This window comes from Cylas formicarius, unplaced genomic scaffold (assembly GCF_029955315.1).
Source record: "Cylas formicarius isolate icCylForm1 unplaced genomic scaffold, icCylForm1.1 PGA_scaffold_2__14_contigs__length_35257938, whole genome shotgun sequence".
Classification (NCBI taxonomy): Eukaryota; Metazoa; Arthropoda; class Insecta; order Coleoptera; family Brentidae; genus Cylas; species Cylas formicarius.
The window spans coordinates 28,293,115-28,314,395 of record NW_026844319.1 but is presented as its reverse complement, the minus strand read 5'-3'; the positions used below and the strand labels follow the sequence as shown (position 1 = coordinate 28,314,395).

Here is a 21,281-nt window from a genome sequence, read left to right as displayed (position 1 = left end):
CACACACACACACACACACACACACACACACACACACACACACACACACACACACACACACACACACACACACACACACACACACACACACACACACACACACACACACACACACACACACACACACACACACACACACACACACACACACACACACACACACACACACACACACACACACACACACACACACACACACACACACACACACACACACACACACACACACACACACACACACACACACACACACACACACACACACACACACACACACACACACACACACACACACACACACACACACACACACACACACACACACACACACACACACACACACACACACACACACACACACACACACACACACACACACACACACACACACACACACACACACACACACACACACACACACACACACACACACACACACACACACACACACACACACACACACACACACACACACACACACACACACACACACACACACACACACACACACACACACACACACACACACACACACACACACACACACACACACACACACACACACACACACACACACACACACACACACACACACACACACACACACACACACACACACACACACACACACACACACACACACACACACACACACACACACACACACACACACACACACACACACACACACACACACACACACACACACACACACACACACACACACACACACACACACACACACACACACACACACACACATATATATATATATATATATATATATATATATATATATATATATATATATATATATATATATATATATATATATATATATATATATTGCGGTCTCTAGGAAGTATCATCCCTTATTAATTTTTTTATTAAATTACAACATATCATTTCATACAATCATATAATTTCCTTGTTAATATCCCCCAGACGGACTCCATGGGAGACATCATTTTTCTATCAAATCTCAAATCATGCCAATAATATTTCCATCCATCGGGACCATCAAGATTGAATTTCTTTTCATCACTAAATATGACATATTGCCAAAAGTCACCTTTTGTTGCATATTAAGTTGATTCAAAAAAATTCGTGAACCAAAAGACGCAGAAGATACTCCATAAACTTTTATTCTTGACAATTTTTCAAAAATATACTATGTCCGCCGCAAATGCAAAAAAACTGAAAAATGTTAAATAAATAACATTTATTTCAATCATTTTTTCGATTATATACAGGGTTTTGAAATTATACGCAAAAATCTAAAAGACCTAAAAAATTGTTCTGTTACAGAGTAAATTATTAACCACAGATCGTAAAAAATATGGCTAATCGGTTCAAACAGTGTCATAGGCCGCATCAAGAGCTACAATTCTGTATTTGCGGTTTTCGTCTATCACATACGTTGCTCGGGATATTTAAAAAAATCCATATTAAAATCGCTATTTCGGGGGCTCAGTCAAGGCGCGATGATGTCATTGATTATTATGGCGCACTGCATGGTTTCAGAAAAAACTTATTTTCTCGAAAACCATTTACTATTTTGGAAAAATTGGTAGGGAAAGGAAACGTGTATTATGTACAGGGTCTGTTAATTATGGGTAAAAAAAACTCTAAATCGTGGGATAATTTGGTTTAAACAGTCTCGAATATTGTGTCGAGAGAGAGTTTCAGGTTTCTTCTTTCATACAGCGCGAGATACTTGGAATACTATAATTGTAAATCGTTATTACTTATACAATTTTTTATAGTTATCAAAGTTTGTCGTGACGTTGAAATATAACACAATAATACAATATAATTACATCGATTTTGCAAAAGTTCCGCCAAAACGCCAAGCCACTTCTTTTTTAAAATACAATTAGCCCCGCCCAGTGACGATTTTTCGAAAGCAATCTTGTTTTTAACTTGCCCAATTGACTTAGTGGTCTGTGAATATATCCCTTATTTATTTTCCGTTCGCTGGCCTTCGGTTTTTCTTGTTCTCTTGTTCTCATTGTTCTTCATTACCGTTATGCTGTTCTGGAAAATAACATGTATGGCAACGCCGGAGAGGCGTCGCGGTTTTTGCCTCGTCGCGACCGTCAATCATCATCGTTCGCGTCATTAAACAAACGACTCGGACGAAACGGGTAGCGGCCAGTCAAAAAGCGGTCGACTCGGGCCTTAATTCCAAATTCCGCCCCGGGATGCGTCGGACAAGTTTTTCTGTCCAAACGGTTGCAGTTACACGCGAATTCCCGATACTACAAGCGGCATCGGAACGGTCTACCATATAACATCGAGAAAAAAAAGAAGACTTTGGAAGGATAGCTTTTTTTTTTGAAATAGCAATAAAACAAAAACCTCAAATCAAATGTTGGGATGGGCCGCCATCCACCTCAATACGCTATACCGTTTTTACGACATAATCCGGTATTCGACTTTGGTAAATTTTTATGATGGTCGAACCACAGCTTACCTCGTTAAATAGAATCAATAAATAGAATCGTAATTCCACAATGACTTACTTTAGTGCTTTGAGAATGAAAATGCCGAGCGCTGACGGATTTGTGTAGAGTTTCATCGGTAATTATTAGTCCATGCAGAGAGAAAGTTAAAATGTTTATTATAAATTTAAATGAAGGCGTAAATATAATTATAAAACAATGTTAGAACATTTATAAAAAAAGTCATTTTACATCAAAACAATCGCTATCGTCACTGGAATAATTAATTCAGGCACTAGTCGACTCCTGCAAACATTTTTTCCCTAACTGGAAGCAGATAGTTCACTTTCCTCCGGAGTTTTTTTTTGCGTCCGCCATCTTGAGCAACGCGCAGGTGTAGCCGTTTAAACAGGAACGTGTACCTGCGACGACGACGGAACAGCAACCGGTACTCCCAAAAGAAATGAAGTAATTATCCATAAGTACCACGTATAAGTTTTATGTTTCACGTAAGCATCGTTCAAGAAACGGAACCAGTTTTTTTGGGTGATTTTTTCTGCGCTCTCGCCGCAACGTGACGACATTATATTCGCGTGCTGTTGAACTCGAGGCCCGTTTCTCACGATACCATTTGTCGCAACGTCTGCCCCCCCTCCCCCCCATTCCGCCGCTCTTGGGATGCCGATTATTTGCGCGCTCTATTTTTATACTAGTAAAATTCGAAATACGAATATTTTCAGGGGGTATTAACGTTTTTAAAAAAAAAATGTTAAATCAATTTGTTTTTCTTTTCTGTCGACATTCGCGGAAATTCTAGTAAATTTTGCTGGTTGACCAATTAAGAAATGGAAGCTGAATTACTTACTACTCAATTACTGGAGAGAAAAAACAATGGCCGTCAATTAGTTCTAACTAAACTAACAAAAACTAACCATATTCATACAAAACTGCTTAGAATTGTCGGGAGAAGATGCACAACATGCCTGAAGATGGTGGACAACGACCCAATAGAACTATTAAAAGATTATCCAATGATCAAGTGGCAACGCAACTATTCCAACCTCACTTTTGGTGCGTTTTGAAAGAGCGTTAATTTCACTCTTGCGCCGTCGGAAACCTCCACTTTAAGGTCGAAATTAGAAAATAGGCACCAAGCAAATCAAAATCAACGAAATAAACCATTGGGAGTTCTAAGGTGATGACGTAATCCTATATAATACCCCACGATAAATAGTCATGGTTATAACTATAATAATGCTACAATAATGACAAAAAATATATGAATACATTGTGTCGTATTGTGTACGATATAACTGCAATTATACAGGGTGTTTTCTAATCGAGTGTCAATAAAACTTCGTTAATACTTACGGGACCAGAGTTTTATGGCCGTCTTCAGGTAAGTTCCGTAATTACGGGTAGATGGCAGCACGACGAAGATTGACGCGGACTATACAAACACGTGGACAAGCTCACACAAAGCGGACGATAGGCCGGGCACATTTCGACGCGGACTAAAGTGCACCTTCACAGAAAGCTCGACAGCAGCGCGCAAACGTTTGGACATATTACACAGAACGTTTATGACAGCATCGCGAGCGGCGGTAATCAATCCGTCCGGATTTCTAGTCAGTTAACACCTCCATTGTCTCTAAAACGAGCCTTTAAAAGAATATTATTATCTCCGAGAACTAGACGTACGTTGTCGATACACCAGACAATCATTACTTCAATACCTTCGCTTTTGCTCATCCGACTCGTCCCAAAAAATAAAATCTTTTAAAAACAATTAAAATTCTAAGATGTCATCAGAAGGAAGTCCCCATGGAAGGGAAAATTTCCCAAAATATATTAATTTGAGTAATGCTGTATTGAATTTCGATATAGGCGCACGTATACAGACATTGAAATAACACATAAAATACTGATTGATTGTAAAATGTGACGAATCACGTGAGGTTTCGTTATTTTTTTACCACCCATTTAAAAAAAGACATACGTAGTCAAATATTTATTAAGTATAAACAATACTTAATTAATAGTTTTACTAGATGCTAAATGCTAGATCTTTTTTTTTAGGAAAATCAGTGGCGTGCCACTGACTATCTATGAATGAACAATATTCTGGTTAATTAGGTCGCCTGGTTAAATCGAGAACTCTTTTTTGTGAAAAATAAAATGTCCATCTACAACAAAATGTCTAGTTTTTAGTTACCAACTAGTGTGCTTCAGAAAAAAAGTTAAAAAACTGTTCTCTTTGTGTTTACAGTTTTAATAAAACAACGAGATGGATAATAAAGGATTTTTATTTTTTAAAAAAGCACTCCCTGCTAATCATAATTTTTAATAAAATAAAATAATTTTAATAAATGGACAACAACCTCTTTGAAAAAAGTAGGATATAGAAACTATAAGTTGTTTAAAGTTTCCTAAACCTCCAGTGTTTCTCATTAAATCGCAGGAAGCTCTTCTACGGTATTAACTGGGTGCGGTAAACCAGATTTTCAACATGGCCCATAAGCAAAAGTCCAAACTATTTAAATCTGAGGGCCATAGATGAGGTCCGCCGCGGTTATTAAATATGTGATTCAAATATTTTCTTGCTGCAACTCTAAAGGCGTCATGCATGAACCACATTCTGTTCCTGATTATGTTAAACAACCACCTTGATAATAGAATTAATTATTCTTACACACGGCCTACTACAATGATAAAAAATAATATTAAAGATATCACAAATACACCTCGGAGTTTACGTATTTGGTATCGTTACTTCGTACACATAGACAATTATTTAAATAAGAAATAAAAATGACAAGAATTCCCTGCATGTTATGACGATGTAGGAGAAATTTTATTTTCTTTAACTGGAAAAAAATAAAAACATTAAATTTCTTTAGAAATGGTTGGAGAATGTAAGAATAATTTTTATTTTAATATACGCCATCCGCACGTAAATTTTAAAGAAATTGTGGTGAACTAAAACATGTCGGGGACGCATGTTCACGTGAAGTTTTCTTTTTAAAACGGACCCGAGAATCGTCCCTTCAATTATTGACATTCGATTAGAAAACACCTTATATTGAAATGATATTTACAGACATGAACCAAAGTTTTTTGCTTTCCGGTACCCAGATGAAAATTTTATCCGGATTTTTCACAGCTGAATACTGAATAGAAACAAAAATTGAACGTTAATAGTATATTGGGCAACAAGTGCGGTAGACGGCATTTGACTCACGAGTGAGCTAAAGAGTTTACCAAACGTGTTGCATACTATACTTTTTCTACGACCGTGACGTGGTAAAGTGACGCTTCCCGCACGCTAGATCGGTGTGTAATTTAGACATTTTGCAAACGGCCAATTCAATTTTAACGTTTGTTTATTAATTATTAATTTACGCGTCATCCCGTGACGTGTCGGCCTCGGCCAGCCAAGACGGGTCGACGTTCCCTTGGACGTGTTTCATTTCCCTCAGGCACGCGTTCAACGCGATGTCCTGCACTTTCCTCCTGCGCGTCCACATCTTCATCTCTTTGGCCGTCTCGTGCAGCCGCTCTTTGATCCTGACGTAATCCATGACGTCGGGCACCGTGTACTTATCCCGCAAACGTCGGCATTGCTCGTACCTCTCGCGAGCCGCCCTCACTTCCTCCTCCGCCTGCGAAACCTGCTTCTCCGTCTCCTCGATCAACTTCCGCTTGTCCGCGATCTCCTCCCTCAGCTTGTGGTAGTCCTCCTGCTGCCTGCGGAGGTACTTCTTGTGCGTGCTCAGCACCAAGTTCGCTCCGCCGTTGATCTTCTTCAGCTCCAGCACGTGCAGGTTCTTCCGCTCTATCGTGTCCGCGAAGTTCTTGTTCTCGATCTCGAGCTGGTCGAAGTCGACGGCGTGAACGTTCTCTCCAAGCTCCCGTTTCTGCACCAGCTGCTGGGAGACTTTCCGGTACTGCACCTGCAACCTCCCAGGGTCGACATTAAAAAAAAAAACGAAATGTTTCACGGGAGAATCGCCTGGCCCGGCTCCCAAAGGGTATTCGTACCACCTGATATACAGTCGGTCAAAAAAGTCTCCGTACACATAGTATTTTTTCAGTTTTAGTTTCTTATTTCACTTACATTCAATGAGAAATATATTTCAAGTAAATACCGGCAATAGCATTAAGAGTAATAAACATAAAATAAAAATCATTTGAGACACTTAATAACTCACTATTCAGAACTGCAGGTAGAACCGTTAATTATCAATATTTTATCAAATCAGCTGGTATCAAATTTCGCTTAAACAAATGAGTTGTTTATTTTTGACGCCACTTTTCAGTGGTTTTGAAGTAAAAGCAAAATGGGCGCTAACAATTGCGAAATTCCAATTGCGCTTCATAGTGTACATTTATGGAAAGAGAAAAAATCCTGTAGAGATATTGGTAAAATAATTAAAAAATCACATTCATCTGTACAGTATGTAACAAATCAAGAGTTCTCAAAAAGCGGAAGGAAAAAGCATCAAGTTAGGAGTAAAGAAGACCTCAAAAATAGGATAAGAGAAGAGTGTTTCAAATGATTTTTTAATTTATTTTAATTACTCTTTATGAGATAACCCATATTTACTTGAAATATATTTCTCACTAAATGTAAGTGAAAGAAGAAACCAAAAGAAAACTGAAAAAATACTATGTGTAGCAAGACTTTTTTGACCGACTGTAGAAACACAAACAACTATAGCAATTATTCAACTAATATAAAAAAAGCATAAAAATGTAGAGATAGGTAGATGTGGGTGGTAAAAGGAAAAAAAAAACAAAAAAAAGAAACGTTCGGGGACCTTTGGTTTATTAACGTCGGAAAACGGCCAGATTTATCAGAGCCGAGTGGACGTCGCCGGGGATACTAACATTTTAAAAAGAATACTAATAAAAAACAAATTTGAATAAAAGAAAAATACAAGTGATTTTGGCTAGGCGCAGCACGGAAAGTTTAGTAAATTATATCACATTAGGGAAAAAAGGAAACAACACAGACGCGCCTAAAATTAAACGAATTGCTTATCTGCTCTCCTTGTGTTGTGAACAGAAAAGAGTTTCTCAACAAGAGCTGATTTCATTCCTGGAAAGCCAAAAGTACGAGAATTTTCGCTCGCTCACTATACACGCGCCATCTGATAAGGGGGGACGTTCCATCGTCTCCTTTTATGCACTCAATTCGTCCCACGCACACCAGACAAAAAATTACGAGGGTCATCATTATAGCATAACTCCATGTGGATCGATCAATAAGGGGAGTGAATCTGCTGCCTCAATGAAATCTTGTATCATGCGTGTTGGACTTAAGAAGCTCCGAAGAGTTCGCAAGGTCACAATGGCAGTAAAAACCGTTGATTCAACATGCAGCTTAGTAGTAATGTAGAAATGTAGGCAATGGGAGTTAGTTGGCAATGGTGATCACCTCAAAATAAGATCCTGGAAAAATATTAGCTGCAACGGGACAAAAGAGAGTAGGGTCCATAACTAGTTGGAAAAGGGGTAAGAATATCACTATGCTTTACGCAATGAGTGCTGCAGGTAGATATGTGGCTCCTTCAATGGCTTAAGCACTTCATCGACTATCTGAAACCCTCTGCAGAGGAACCAGTCCTATTAGTCTTGGATAATCATACAAACCACATTGCTCTGGCAACCTTTGAGTATCATAAGGACAACAATGTCCATATGCTATCTCTTCCACCCCATTCATCCCATCGCATGCAGCTACTAAATTTGTTTATTCCATTCAAGGCTGCATATAGAAAAGTGCGATTTATTCATGTTGTCTCCGTATGATCCCTAGCAGCTCCTATTGAGTTGGAACAAAATATTACGAATGCATTCCGTCCCGCTACTTCTGAACCAGCGACTGCATCGTTGTTTAATTTTGACATACTATCAACATCTAAGGAACTGTCAAGTGTTCAAGACAAGGAAGAAAAAAACAGCAGGCTACGATTTTAACATCTACACGGGTCGAAGACACCATAGCAAGCCACAGAAGACCAGTCGTGAGAAAGTTAAGAAAATTCTGCAGGACTGTAATGACAACACATCGACATCAGACCCGAATACGGATCAGTCATGCCAGGATGACGAAAATGACGACGCAGAAGATGCAAACAACTTGTGTCTTGTATGTGGTGAATTTGGACGAAACAATGAAACATGGTACCGTTGCACTTCTTGTGGGCTCTGGGATCATGCCGACTGTAGCGGATGGGATTCTGCGAATTTTGTGTGCGATATTTGTTGATCGCCATCACCAACCGGTGTTGACAATCGTAATCAAACGTTTTATTTTTCATTTCTTTTATTAACCAAAGTGATTAAAGTTGATCTCAATCGATAGTTAAGTAAGTAAAGTTTATAAAAAGCTAGCTTAAGTGATCCCCATCACCTACATTTATCTTACTCTAGACAACAAATCACATGGAAATCTTGGAGTTCGGAATGACCCAAGGCAGGAAACGGTGCCTCCAAGGGGACCCTGTCCGGTTTCTACATCTATATTATTATGGAAATTTTGGAATAAAATTTCGAAAAAGGGTGGTGATTTCCATTTCCTATTGTATCGATGTTTTTCTGTTGTGAAATAAGAATGCTTATTATATCTCGCGTAAAAATTGAACCGTAACACACCTTGAGCGTGGCGATCCGGAGCCGGAGCTTCTCGATCTGCAGCTGCGCGCTCTTCAGCCATTCCTCCATGTACCTGACGAACTTCTCTGCGGGGATCCTGTGCGTCAGCCTATCGCAACCCTGGGTAACCACGCTGAATTCGAATATGTCGACGGCCTCCCTGATCTCTGCCTCCCTGATGGCGAACTCTTCGAGTTCCGATTTTAAATTCCGTTTGATTATATGGGTTTTCTTCAGGAAGTTTTGCAACCTAGACTGCGAATCATCCATGGCGCGCGTCGCCATCTCCGTCTTCTGCGACAGGTTGATCTTCGGGCCCTTGCCCTCGACGATGGACGACAGGCTCGTGTAGGAGTCGACTTTTAACTTGGGTAGAGGGGACTCGGCGGACAGCTGCTTCATTACGTCCTCCACGTCCTCCAAGAGAGACGGGTCGTTTTCTTGGAGGAAGTTCTCGAACAGCGTGTTCTCGAGCCGGAGGTGGGCGTTTTCCATCTCCAAGTCGCTAACCAAATCGATCACCTGCTGGTCAGTCAGTTCGTCCAGCGGATGGGGTTCCCTCGGTGGGACGTCCGACTCCGGAACGTTGGAAGGTTCTTCGTCGTCCGGCGCCATGCCGGAACGCTTCGGTTCGATTTCGACGTTTGCCTGACACTACGACGCCATGGAAACGTTGGATCGAAGGGACCGCTCGCCTGAACGATCGGTAAATTTGGAAAATGGATTCAGTGGGTTGATATATACGAACTTGTCCACGGGCCACCACAGAAAAGAAGCGATGATAAACGGGGACGAAAATACTACCACCATTTTGTGGGAAATCCTATTAAATTTACGCGAGCCGAAAATAAATCTGCAACAGCTGTTTTGAATTTTTTGCAATTAGGGGTAGGATATTTGTTTATGGCTCAATGTTGTTGATTTGATAAGTCAAACAATTTTGTTGCCTCCGTTTTGTATTTGTTTTTTTTTTAAGATAATCATTACATTAAATTTTGCAGGCGGCGAGAAAAAAAGTTCTCTTTGTCTCTATGGATGATATATGAGATGTTTAAGTGATGTTTAAGTAGGTTTTCGTCTCTTCGAGCGGCAACCACAGTTCTCCGAACGGTCCGGTCGTACGTCATCAAGGCGGATGCGAGGTTGACGTGCGTCACGCAATGCCGTACGTAAGGGTCAACAAATCGGCCGTACTTATAAATAAGACGCGACGCATTTAAATTTCCCATTGTCCGGAGCGAACACAAACGTGGAAAATTGATTGGACACGACTCGCGGCGGGAGCAGAGAACGACACAAAGGCCACAGTTTGCAGGGACTTCGGTTTATGCCGAAGAATTCTGAGACGCCAAAATCGAACGCACCGTGCGGGCAGGGATCCGAAACGACGAGAAACGATTGATTTTCCCTATTGAGTACTTTTATATAAATACTATTTCTGTTTGCTGTTTGTTCCCTTGTTACAAAGAAAATGTCTTTGGTTCGAGTATATCGCTTTCGACTGAAAATCGTTGTTGTTTTTATAATAAATTTCCGATTCTTTTGAGATAATCTCAGTGACATTGTAATTTTTCAAAGAAACCTCCACATGCTACCGTAAAACCTTTTTACCAAAACTTCCGGACTCCTCCTGCGTATCGACGTTCATGGAACGCAATCTTAAATTCGTCATTAAGGCTCAGACTCCGTGACAAAGATCCACAAACCAGGATTACTCCTTCTGCACCATTGGTTCTCCCACATATTCTCTAGCAAAATATATAACTTCATTATTAAAACCCTTTACAGGGAAAATTGACAGTTCTAGTTAGTTGCGACGTAGAATCCCTCTTTACCAAAGTGGCTATTCCTGAATATCAGAGAATCTGGAACCAAACCTTCTCCCCTTAATTTTAATTTTTTCAACTTTTTGCTTTTCATAATTAAAAAATCTTATGTTTAAAGACCCTTACAAACGTGGATTTCAATTTTTAAAAAATACTTTTTCGCGAAATCATAATACAACTATTTTTAACTACACCAAGAACGCCATCTACCCACAACAATTTAATTTTAATAAGAAACAAAACAACGATCAGATTCACTCTCGGAGCTGAAACAATTTCGTGAACATGATTGTCGAAGCTTTCGAAGTAAAATTTCAGCTTTTAGCTTCGGTTTTTTTTCCTAAACTGGTTATGACGGGATCAGATGAAACGCGGAGATTTTTAAATACGTTTGTCTGGACTCACTTCAGCTTGCCTCCACTGAAAAAACTTTTCTCGAAATTCTACTCTCACATCAATATCCGAATTGCGTCTTTTATATCCTCTTTGGAAAGATAACTAAACTCAGGAAACAGGAAAAAGTCTCTGGGGGCCATATCTGGTGAATATGGTGGCTGAGGCATGATTGTGGTTTTGTTTTTGGCCAAAAAGTTAGAGACAAGCAACGATGCGTGAGCAGGTGCATCATCGTGATGCCAAATCCATGGCGCATATCTGCACCACGATAATCAAAGAAAATAGTAAACAAACAAACTTGAAGTAGACTCACCATATACCGTTGCCAACATTTCAAGTGTTTGGCAGTACTGTATTCTATTGTTTACAAAATATTTATAAAAATTCTTTGTTGTCCGATTACAAAAGTCAACGTACTTGTGCTCAGAACCCATACATAAAAGTAAAAGTTTTACTTTTAATTACAAGTTGTCTCAGTAGTGTTACATATCCTTAAAACACACAAGAAGTATTTAAGTTATATAAGCCAATCTACGGTACAACGTAAGTCACAATTTATATCTCAATTATAAAAGTTTTACTACAGGGTGGCCAAAACTTTATATTAGTCAAATTAATTCCAAAAAAAAACGTTAGGTAGTAATATGTAAATAAATTATTATTACACTGCATAGACTAAAGCCTATGAACTTATAAGAAGGCTATAATTTTTTAGTTCAGACGCCAAAAATGAATGATTTGTGGTATCAAATGCGTTTGAATAACCTTTTAGATAAACGTCCCAAAAATTTTTCGAAAACCGCATTACATTTTAATATCTGCAAGTTGTATTTTATAAGGACGGAATTTTTTTTTTTTTTAATTCTTACTGACTAATGTTTATATATCTAATATTTGGATTTCTCCAAGATAAAAATCATACTAATGATATTGGCGGTCTAAATAAATATCGCAAGTGATAAAGAAAAAATAAATTGCTACAAGTTTCGACGCCATCGCGCAGGTCGATGATGAATCGCCCCTTTGAATGCGTTCTAATGGTACAAACAAAATTAATTATCGTCCATCTTTCCGGTGGAGGACGTATTACCGATTTATTATTATCGTCGTTACTAATTTAAACATCAAACATGCCGTAAATAAAAAAAGGACAACAATCGAAATGAAAATGATTCGGGATCAGTCCGAGGGAACGCCATCAATCATAGAAATTTAATTAGCGGTACCAAGGAGGTAATCAACCGCAGGAACCACATATTCCTAGGATGGTTCGGATTCCTATCCGTTTCTTTTTCTTATTGCGTTATGTCGGTCGAAGCGTGCCTGAAAAATGTATCGATCTCCCGTTAGTGTTCAATGCGCTATACGTCAAAAGGCAAATTAATTTTTTGAAAAATGTATGGGTAGTTTCTCAGAAAACTGGATTGAAATTCAAAATAAAATAAAATCGAAACATTCTGCGAACCGACGGATACCTAAAACTTTGTGTTTAAGTTTTATTTATTTATTTATTTTATATATTTAAATTTTGGGTCAAACTTTAACTATTCTTGTTTTATATTATACGTCCCTCTAATCCACGATGCAAATTTAAAATATTTTGTTTACTGATGAAAGTCCAAATCTTTTTCATCCGACTTAATTGTCAAGTCGCGTGTTCGTATTTTTTTAGCTATTTTTAATCTAAAACATTTATCAATTATCATGTCACGTGTTTTAAATCAAATCTTAACTATTGTCTTTTCATATTGTAGGTCCATCTTACCTACAATGCAAATTTAAAAATATATATGAAAAAAAAACATTCTAACTTGAAATTGTTTAATATGATTTAATTGTCAATTCACGTGTTCGTATTTTCTTAATTAAATTTTTAATCTGATTTTATCTACAATATAAATTTAAAATGTATATGAAAAAACAAACATTCTGTGGATTGACGAATGCTTAAAATTGTTTATAATAAAATTAATGAGTTAATTGTCAAGTCAGGCGTTCGTACTTAAACTTTGAATCTGATATTAACTACAATGTAAATTGAAGATATATAAAAAATTAAAACAATCTGCGAATTGACGAAGGATTAAAATTTATTAACATGAATAAATTGTCAAGTCACATGTCCGTATTTTTGTCAAAAAAATTTGAATCCGATTTTAACTAGAACGTGAATTTAAATTGATAAAGTAAACCAATGGAACGATGTCAATTTTTTCCAAGCTGTCCATCCTTATAAGAAAGCTTGGCTAGTGCTTTTTAAATTTACATTTCGAGAAGACGTTGTCCACTCAATATCAATTTACCGTCAAAGTACAAAAACAGAGAAAATTAATGCACTAGCCACTAGTATGTCAACTAACCAACGATGCTTGGTTAATTTAGTGCAGGAAAGTGTAGAATTTCAAACTGTTCTGGTTAATTAATTTTTCAATGGCCACTATCACGAAAAAAAAAACGATAGTAAATAGTAACAAAACACTCGACATTACATATAGCTTTTATAATAATTTAATTATAGTTCATGAGGTTATGCATGGTATGCAACATATCCGATATCTTCATCTATTAAACAACCTAACATTTGATAGTTTGTACACCATCCACTATGACTTTTGAACGAAATGAGTAATATTTTTCAATTAAAATTAACCAAATCATTTTTTTATGGCACCCACGCATTTTTCAGTTTTTTGCGACTTTATAACAGAAGTACTTAGACTGTCTTATTTTCATCTAAACACCTTGCGGGTCGTAGACGTTTTTATTTACACTTTTGTTCATCTAGAGAAATGGAAAAATATTTTATAAGATTCTTACTGAGAATGGACTGATCTACCCTTCAAAAATATCCAAAAAGTGTTTTGTTCTTATTTGTTCTACGCCATCGGTTTTCTATTGTTTTTTTTTAATATAACTATCGAAACAATTCGCGTCTTAGAACAAACTTTTCTTATTGCTTGACCAATCGATACACAAAAAGTTTGCCGATATTCGAGCTGGACCAGCGACAAAAACCTTGATCCATCGAGAAAGGACCCAAAGTCCCCGACAGATCGTTTATCGTGGCACTAATTTAAAATTGTAAGAATGTCCAAACAACAGGCCGCTCATATCGAGAAACGATCACGGTTCATTTTTTCCCGCAGATTTTTCCCGTGACAGGACCGCTTCCTTTTTTATCAAACGGAATTTATAGAACCGCCAGTTAAATATAATTGGTTCCCTAATCCGTATTCATGCGAATTTCAGATAACATTTGAGTGACGAAAATACGGCTTGGTTAGTTAAAAATTGTTGAGTGTTGTCGTGGTTAATGATTGATGTTTTGATGGAAATAAACACCTTTTTAAAAAAACACAACGAAACTTGCTTTTTCTTTCACCATTTTACAAACTCGCGTGTGTAAAGTAAATTATATACATTCGTTAAAAAAACACGCTTTTGAGTGAGTGAGTTTTCAAGTTCACCGGAGAAAATTTCATGATACTTTTGATATTCGGCTATAAATCAAAACCAAAATAATCAAACGAAAAATATGCGAGTAGACATATTTTTTCTCACATCGAATGAAGCTACAATATCGCGGTTCAATCATTCAGCAATTTCCTGTTAGCAAAGATCAGACGAAATAGTCAACGCGAGTGATAATATAAGTTAGGAATAACGTTAGAAGCTTTAGAACTTACCTTACTGCTTTTTAATACTTATTATACCGCTTGCTTTAAATGCCGCACTTTTCATCATTTTGAAACAACAAATGAGCCGCTAATTGCAAAAAAAAACAAGATTTTCTTTTCATAATTAGATCCTTTCAAGATCTCGTTTTTTAACAGTTTAAAAATAACTGAAATTGTGAAAACCTATGGCGCGACAGCGTCTGAAAATACGCGAACATAAAAGCCTACGCGGCGATAAAGATGGCCGAAGCGAAGATATTTAAAGCCACGCGGCGAAGATAAATCGAAGATATTTTAATTAGTCCGGTTGTTAATGTAAATCGGGCGAAGAAACTCGCTCCGCCTCTTCGTAGGAAAGTGGATTTTTTTTCAAAACATTCACGTCATGTTTTGGCAAACTTTAAAGTTGTTTAAAGTTGCTTGACAATTTACCGAAAGGCTGGAAATATTAAATTATTGCAAGCGAAGGAAAAATTATCTTAGATCGAAGTTTGGCCTCTTTATAAAAAACAAATAAAAACCCAAATATCAATATAAATTACACTAAGTAACATTACTAAATTTTAAGCCTTTATCAATCCTTGTAGCGTTTTAATTTTTAATATTTTAAATTTACATTGTTCCTAAAATTAAATTCAAAATTCAAATACCAAAATGCGAACACGTATCATCACAATTAAGTCATTAAAAGTCATTAAATTTGTTAAAAAAATTCGTCAATCCCCAGTGTTTTATTTTTTTTATATGTTAGATCAGAGAAAAAACCTTATTTAAGAACTAAGTTTTGTTATCGTAATGCCAAAGAGAAATGGAACGAACTTAGGAAACTTAATTTTGTAAAACGTAACAGGGATACTTTGGAAAATCACTTAGATAATGTCAATCAAATTAATAATTTCTTTAAAAACAGTGTGGAAAATAATGATAACCCCAATCAAGAACTGCTGAATTTTTATAATAATAATAGGTTAAATGACAGAACGGATCACTTTGACTTTGTATGGTCCACGGAAGATGAGATTCTCAACATTCTGAAAAATATAAAATCTAAAGCTGCGGGCCATGATGATATAAATTATAAATTATAAATTCGTACTTTCCTTCAACATGGAAGCGGGCACAAGTCATCCCCTTACCGAAAATGAACAATACAAGCGAGCGAATTTAGTCAGTCACCTGCGGTCAATTAGCATATTGCCTGTTCTATCTAAAGTACTTGAAAGAATTATGAACGACCAAATGGTAAACTTTTTAAATTCTAATCATATTCTACCAGAGAAACAGTCTGGTTTTAGACCAAACCACAGTTGTGAGAGTGCCATGCTGAACATTACTGATGACATTTTTAGAGCGGCTGACGATGGAAAGTTAACGGCTTTAATATTGTTGGATTTCAGTAAAGCATTTGATATGATAAATCATTCAATTCTCTTGGCCATTCTCCATTACGTTGGTTTCTCCGAAGGCGCTCGAAAGTTTCTGTGTTGCTTTTTGTCAGGTCGGACACAACGGGTTGTCTACAATCAGCAGCAGTCATCGTTCCTAGGTGTTCGCATGGGTGTTCCACAGGGCAGCATTCTTGGTCCCTTGTTGTACACTATTTTTACTTTTAACTTTATTGGAGCCCTCCACCAATGCAACTGTCATTTTTATGAGGATGACACTCAAATTTACTACTCATTTTTTCCTCAAGAAATAGCTACCGCGGAGGATGTCATCAATACTGATTTATAATTTTTTTTTAACATTGCAACAGATCACCCCTAATAAATCTTCAGTAATACTCGTTGGAAATGATAATCATTTAACCCATGCAAAGTATAACATAACAATTAAACTTAATAACATAAAATTGCCACTCTCTGAGTCATGCAAAAGCTTGGGTCTCACTCTTGATTCGCAGTTACGGTTCAGAGAACATATTACTAATAAACTAAGGGTTGCCGATGCTAATTTAAAATTAATTTATGGCAATAGACATGTACTTTGTAAGGGAACTCGTAAGTTGCTGTGTGAATCACTTGTTCTGTCACAATTTAATCACTGCAGTGCTGTGTACGGACCGTGCGTGGATGCGTCCAATCGTTACCGTATCCAGAAGGTTCAAAACTCCTGTCTAAGACTAATTTATGGGGTAAGGAGGAGAGATCATATCTCCCCGTACCTTGCTGCGTCGGGTTGGCTTAATAGCACCTTCGATGAAAATTACGAATGTGTTCTCTTTATTTTAACATTCTTAAAACAAAATTTTTCTCTTGTTTTCAATGTACATTTTAGTTAAAATCATATTCAAAGTTTAAATACGACAATACGAACATCTGACTTGACAATTGAATTATTAAATTGTGGATCCAATTATATTGTAGCCAAAATCAGATTAAAAATTTAATTAAGAAAATACGAACATGTGACTTGACAATTAAGTCATTAAATTTATTCAAAAAAATGAAGCCTACGTCAATCGACAGAGTGTGTGTCTTTGTGGTGGCCTGCACTTATAAATTTTGTTGTTGAACTGAGGAGGCTTTTACTTGATGAAAATCCATTTATCGAAATAAATCAGAACTAAAAGTTCAGATTTTCACGAAATTATACATTTTGACATGACAATTGTTTCGACAACACCGTGTCTTTATCAAATGTCACATTTATCAAACATCACATTTGATAAAGACACGGTGTTGTCGAAACAATTGTCATGTCAAAATGTATAATTTCGTGAAAATCTGAACTTTTAGTTCTTATTTATTTTGAATTTTGTTGTTGTTTTTCTTCAATGGTATCAAATAGTCTCTTTTCTTTTCTCTTTTCTACATTCGTTTGTGGGAAATTTTGTTTTGTACGTCCACTTCGTCTCTTCCGTCCGATGTTATAGTCACTCCTAAGTACTTATACTGATTTGTATGTATAATAGTTCCCACATCAGGGTCTTAATCTTGTCCGTTTATTCCAATAGCCATATACTGGGGTTTCTTCGCATACTGCTCCTCTTTTAACTTTCACGTCAGTTATTGATTACAGGCCCTTCGTTTGTTGAACCGATGTGAATTTATGGACGTTCTTGTGTGGGAAACCCCATTTAATACTTTTAATTTATATTGAAGAAATATTTCAATAAGTCTTAGGCCGTTGTCATTTACTATTGCTTCTCCACACCTTCCAATGATGTTGTTTGAAATTATACGTCCTACACGACCATTAAAGTCGCCCATAATAATTGTTTCTTTGTTATTTCCTACATTATTTAAGAGGAACGTTAAATTTTCAAAAAATTCCTCTTTTTCTAACACGCTGCCATCATCTGCATATACTCTGATGATTACTATTCTCTGAGCCGAGATCTTTTCTAACTGGTTACCAATTTTGAAAATATTTTTGCAGTTTTTTACTTATAGCTGCTCTGAGTTGTACCTCTTTTTCTACGCCGCTATTTTCAATTCCATTTCCTTTTTTTCTTTGACTCAGTGAGGGTTACAATGTCCATTTTGTAATTTTCCAACACCCACACTCCAAAACTCAATAACCTTTTATTCAATCCATATTCCGATGCTGCAGGCGGAGTTCACTTTACATAACAAGCGATTTTAAAACCTTATGATGAGGAAGGAGTCACTGGAGATTGTAAATTGGAATAAACGTCTTTGTTGTCAACGAAACCCCTTCAAAACGAAATATTACACTACTTATAAATATTACAGACTTTTAAAACTTTCATCTTATGTCATTCGAATAGATTTTTTTAAATCGTCATTAAACATGCCATTAAAGCAAAATTTTGTATCAAATCAAAGCATTGAGTAACAAAGGCACTCAGTGCGGGACTTCGTGGAGACATTGCCATCATGACAGCTAGTTGTATGTAATTCTTATTGCCTATATTTTCTGTAATTTCTTCTTAATGTGTAATACTCTCGTTTTTTGTTATTTTTTACCGTTGCGTATGTCACTGTTTTACACAATTGCTTGGCCAAACTTTTAAAGCATTTAAAATTAATACCAGCTCAGCGCTCAACCACTGTGAGGATGCCGGGCCTTTTTTTACCTAGAGAAACCAGCAGCCAGCAAATTACAAAGCTCGCTGCCCGCCAGGATCGTTTTAATATAAGAAAAAACCAGTTGCCTAACGTACGCATTGTGTTAACGCGATACGTAATAACGCGTGAGATATAGGTATATGTCAGCGGCGCGGAAAAAAAAAATAATTGACTCGGTTTCCCGGAAACATGGCCGCCATTGCAACACGATTTTACAGGCGCTGCGGTTGCTTTTTCATTAAAATTTTTGTTGATTTTTACGGGTAGCTTTAGAGCGAGACGGGTAATAATGGTAGTGGCTACCTTATCTAATAAATTACGTAAATAATTTTTCTAGTAAGTGTTAAAATGATAAAACTGAATTCTTATAACTGAATCTTTATTATTAAAGTGTGCACCACCGCAGTTCCATCGTTCTATTGTTCCTTTTAGTTTCTGGTCAAACAAAACACAGACCACAACCAAAAGGCACAGAATACAAAATAGTAAGTTTTCAAATTTGCTTTCGTTGATAATAAGTCTGATCGAGTCTGGTAGACGGGCATAGTATAGAGGCTTCTCGTGGTCCTGCGTAACCCGCAAGTTATTCGGTGATCTGAATCTCAAAAACTTCTGTACACTTTTTCTTTTATAAGTGGAACATTGCGAAATAATAATGAAATCGCAGTAGTGTAGGGCACTATTTTTAAATGTTATTGTTCTTATGTCACCACATCATTAGATATAATGGGGAGTTGGATTTCTTTTTCCAAAAATCTAGTTTCGCTTTACATGAAATTGGTTCAAGATATTCTTACAACTTAAAAAACATCCTACGTCATCTATCCTTAAATCTGTCTAAAGGCTTCTTCTCTATTAGTGCGATTTTCATATCGATTTTTTTCAAAAAATTTCGAGCAGCGTGTGCGATGAAAGAAAACCGTAAACACAAAAATTGCAGCCTACCGTGTCTATGTTTTTTTTTTCGAATTGCTTTTACAGTCCAAAATGAGAGCAAAATTTTTTTCGAAAACTTTGCCGATGTTTAATTGCACTCAACATTTATAACTTGCATGCGGAGGTGGACTTCTACCACCGTGAAAAATTTGAAGTCAATAGCTGCAAATTTCTAGCATTTTTCAATATAATACGGTATATCTACAACACCCTGTATGAAATGCGAAAACTTTAAGCTTTAGAATTAAAGGGCCTAAACTGGCATGTGGAGCAAACCGTCGACTCCATTTTCTTTCCAAGAGTAACTCAATTTTCCGTCTTTTTAAAATACCAGCATACCCGGTAATTTTTTGAAAAATTCTTTTTTATTTTTCAAAAAAAAAACGTTTTTTAATTTCACTGATAGCCCCCAATTTTAACAAGTTTCGTCAGTGGCTTAGGCTAAATTTTAAATCGATAGCTTCAAATTTCGGACAGTTGTCGCGTTTCATAGCCAAGTCGACAAATTCAAGCAAAAACAACAAAAAATCGACGCGGATTCGTTCCCTACCAATTCAATTTCAATCATTTTGCGAAAGTAACTAGCTAAAAAGAACTCCAACTAGCAAGGGTTTTGGTTTTTTGTATTTGCAAAAGCCTTGGTTCTTAAATGCATCGTGTTTCTTATTATACCGTCGGTATAAGTAAATTAAAATTAAAAATTAAAAGTAATAAAAATAAAATAAAAATCATCCGAGACCCTTATTTTAACCATAAAAAATAAGGCAGTTTTAGAAGCAAGAAACTATGTCAAATAAGTCTTTGATAAATCACTATTCAGAACTGCAGGTGGAACCGTTAATTTTCAATATTTTATGAAGTCAGCTTGCATTAAATTTCGCTTAAACAAATGGGTTATACTTGTTTATTTCTGCCGCCGAAATTGCCAATTTCCAATTGGGCTTCAAAAAATCATAGTAGATTTAAGGAAAGAGAAAAAATACTTTAGAGATATTAGTAAAATAACGCAACTATGTAATAAATCAATACAAATTCCCGGATCTTATAAGGTGCAGCCACGATTTGGTCGTCCCAGGAAGTTAACTGCACTGTTGTGAAAAATTCACAGAAAATCAGAGAACAGTTCTCAAAAAAATGGTAGCCCTCAAACGATTAGAAACTGCTTGCATCGAGCAACAGAAGGAAACCCTTAATTTCGGAAAAAAATGAAAAAAAAAAACGTTTGGAATTTGCCCGAGAACACATTAACCAAACCAGGGAGTTTTGGCAAAATATTATCTTTAGTGACGAAACAAGAATTAATCTTTT

At 36.7% G+C, this 21,281-nt stretch overlaps 2 protein-coding genes across 3 annotated transcripts in view; one reads left to right on the top strand and one right to left on the bottom strand.

Moving 5' to 3' along the window:
* The window catches only part of LOC132697965 (uncharacterized), a 55,615-nt gene that overhangs the window by 11,087 nt on the left and 23,247 nt on the right, over nt 1-21,281 (top strand). The window lies entirely within an intron of this gene.
* LOC132698022 (coiled-coil domain-containing protein 113) lies at nt 4,779-9,920 on the bottom strand. The gene is made up of 2 exons (XM_060663854.1): nt 9,105-9,920; nt 4,779-6,397 (listed from the first exon to the last, which is right to left on the bottom strand). The coding sequence occupies exons 1-2, from the start codon at nt 9,717-9,719 to the stop codon at nt 5,843-5,845; spliced, it is 1,170 nt and encodes a 389-aa protein (XP_060519837.1). The 5' UTR covers nt 9,720-9,920; the 3' UTR covers nt 4,779-5,842.